Here is a 2,317-nt window from a genome sequence, read left to right on the forward strand (position 1 = left end):
ATAAAATAAGTGGAAAACTGCCAAAGAACTAGATTTTCAGAGTGTTGTCTATATATTTTAGAGAAATACTTGTGTAAAGAAATTTATTAAAGAAGAACCAGAATGTCCAAGGCAGGACTATTGCCTAGAGCAGGACTATGCAGCACCTGAGCGCTTTAGGATTTCACACCCAGAACAAAGAACTGCAATGGTTCAGTGGAATTGATGAGAAACCTTTTCTTAAAAAAAAAAGAAAATTATAGTTTCACAAGACATTTCAGAAGAAGCAAAACCAATGTTACTTTACAATAGAACAAACCTCACCTCAGTGAAGCTGAAGAAAAGCCCTACTCCACCCAGAATCCTTAGAGCCTGACCAGAATGTGTCAGCATGACATTCCCACAAGTTTTACAACCTTTTGGTTTGCAGTGCTGTCAAAAAAAAAACAGCATTTAAAGGAAAATTTGAAAATATTTTCACTAGACAAGGTAGGTTACACAGACACTCTTTAATAAAGCAACATCTATGTAGTAGTTAATTATTTTCTGAATGTTACATTTGTTCAGTAAAGTAACTAGAAGGGTTTCCTTTCAAAAATTAACCTTCTGCTTCAGTTCTATTTAGTATGCAAGAGCCTCACTGAGCAGCATTAGGGTAGAAAGTTACACAGAAAAGCACGTTCTAACTTTGGGAATATTTAATCATAGATCATATAATCAGAATACAGAAGAGGCCCTTTGGCCCACTGAATCCTCACCAACAAAGAAAAAGTTACTCTAAGTCTACATTAATCCCACTTTCCAGCATTTGGCCCAGTACTTGAAATGTCATAACATTTCAAAGCTATGATTTACATAATTTTTAAAGGTTAGAGTTTTCCCACCTCCCAAGCAGTGTATTCCAGATTCTCACCACTCACTGGGTGAAAAATATTTTCCTCAAATCCCCTCTAAACTTCCTGCCTTTCACTTTAAAGGTATGCTCCCTTGTTACAGATCCTTCAACTAAGGAGAACATTTGCTTCAGGGAAATACCTACATTTATCCCACTGACCGGAAATCTGTGCCTAGGTCACCAATCCATTTTGTCACCAGGAATAGTTCCAAGGATCATTTCTCCTTTCTAAACATCCCACACTCCCACCCCCATCTCTCTCCTCTAATAGCACCATCAGAGTGAGTGAAAGTTAGTTCAAACCTGAACACATTGCCAAACTGTAATAATGAATTATTTGTTTCTACACAGCCAATTTCACAAATTCAAATAAGACCCCAATATCATATTTCTGAGAACAAATAGATTGATGGGATGCATTAACATTCATTTCCTCGAAATTCTAAGCAGCAAGTATATACCATGCCTGATACTGAATATTACCCTTCAATGTTGTGCAGGAAACTCTTAGTTTGCTGACAACATGATTTTGAATGTCATCAATAATCCAAGAAATATTACTCACTTCTTTACACAATAAATGATCAGTCAAGTAGGTGGCAATATTCTCTGTATCATTCATAAATCCACAGCAATTCAGCTGGTGTTCTAGATCTTGTCTGGTTGTATTTGACATTCCGTTCCAGGTCAACTTTAGCAGATGCTCCTAAACAAAAATCAATGTCACATAACATACTGATTTCTGATAAGTCACTTTTGAAGTTTACCATATGACCTTAAACGTAGCAGCATTCCAAGTAGGTGATGTGGATTTTCAGTGAGGTTACCTACAAAGTTTGGATTTTAGTTCAAGACCAACATGTTGGAGCAGTGATGCGAGTTCTTTTCCCAAAGCTCCTACAGCTTGTTATAGAAGTTCACTTCAGGGAGCATAAGAACTAGGAGCAGGTGTAGGCAATTCACCCCCAAGTCTGCTCTGGCATGTGTTGTTTTGACTATTTGCCTATTTTGACTGCTTAACCACTACTTAATTTTGAGTTCCATTTCTGATTGGAAAAATCAGGAGGAAAAAGCAAGATCCCAATCTGGGGGTGTAAGCCCATCAATCTAGGTTTGCACACCTATGCAGGACTGATGAAATACTATGCTGTTGGGAGGTATTAAATTTTGTTTTTATCTTCAATTTTTTGCATGGGATGTGGGTATCATTGCAATGGCCAACATTTGTAGGCATCCCTAACTGCGCTTCAACTGAGTGATTTGTTAGGCTATTTCTGAAGACCATTAAGAATCAGAGTCAGAGTTAATCACATTGTGGGTCTGGAGTCACAGGGAGGCCAGACCAAGTGAGGACGGTAGACTTCATTCCTTAAGGAGGAAATCAGTAACCAGATGGGTTTTTATGACAATCAATGCTAATTTCATAGCACCATTACTAAGTTA

General features: G+C 37.7%; 1 protein-coding gene across 1 annotated transcript; it reads right to left on the minus strand.

Annotated features, from left to right (window-relative positions):
* Positions 1-11: 11 nt before the first annotated feature.
* Positions 12-1,580, minus strand: LOC122546862 (tetraspanin-31-B-like; the record flags this gene model as incomplete). Its single annotated transcript, XM_043685480.1, has 3 exons — positions 12-213; positions 304-411; positions 1,440-1,580. Coding segments are annotated over 3 exons (270 nt in total), but the record flags the coding sequence as incomplete, so codon positions are not given.
* Positions 1,581-2,317: the final 737 nt, after the last annotated feature.

The sequence above is a fragment of the Chiloscyllium plagiosum genome, unplaced genomic scaffold (genome assembly GCF_004010195.1).
Source record: "Chiloscyllium plagiosum isolate BGI_BamShark_2017 unplaced genomic scaffold, ASM401019v2 scaf_6237, whole genome shotgun sequence".
Lineage (NCBI taxonomy): Eukaryota > Metazoa > Chordata > Chondrichthyes > Orectolobiformes > Hemiscylliidae > Chiloscyllium > Chiloscyllium plagiosum.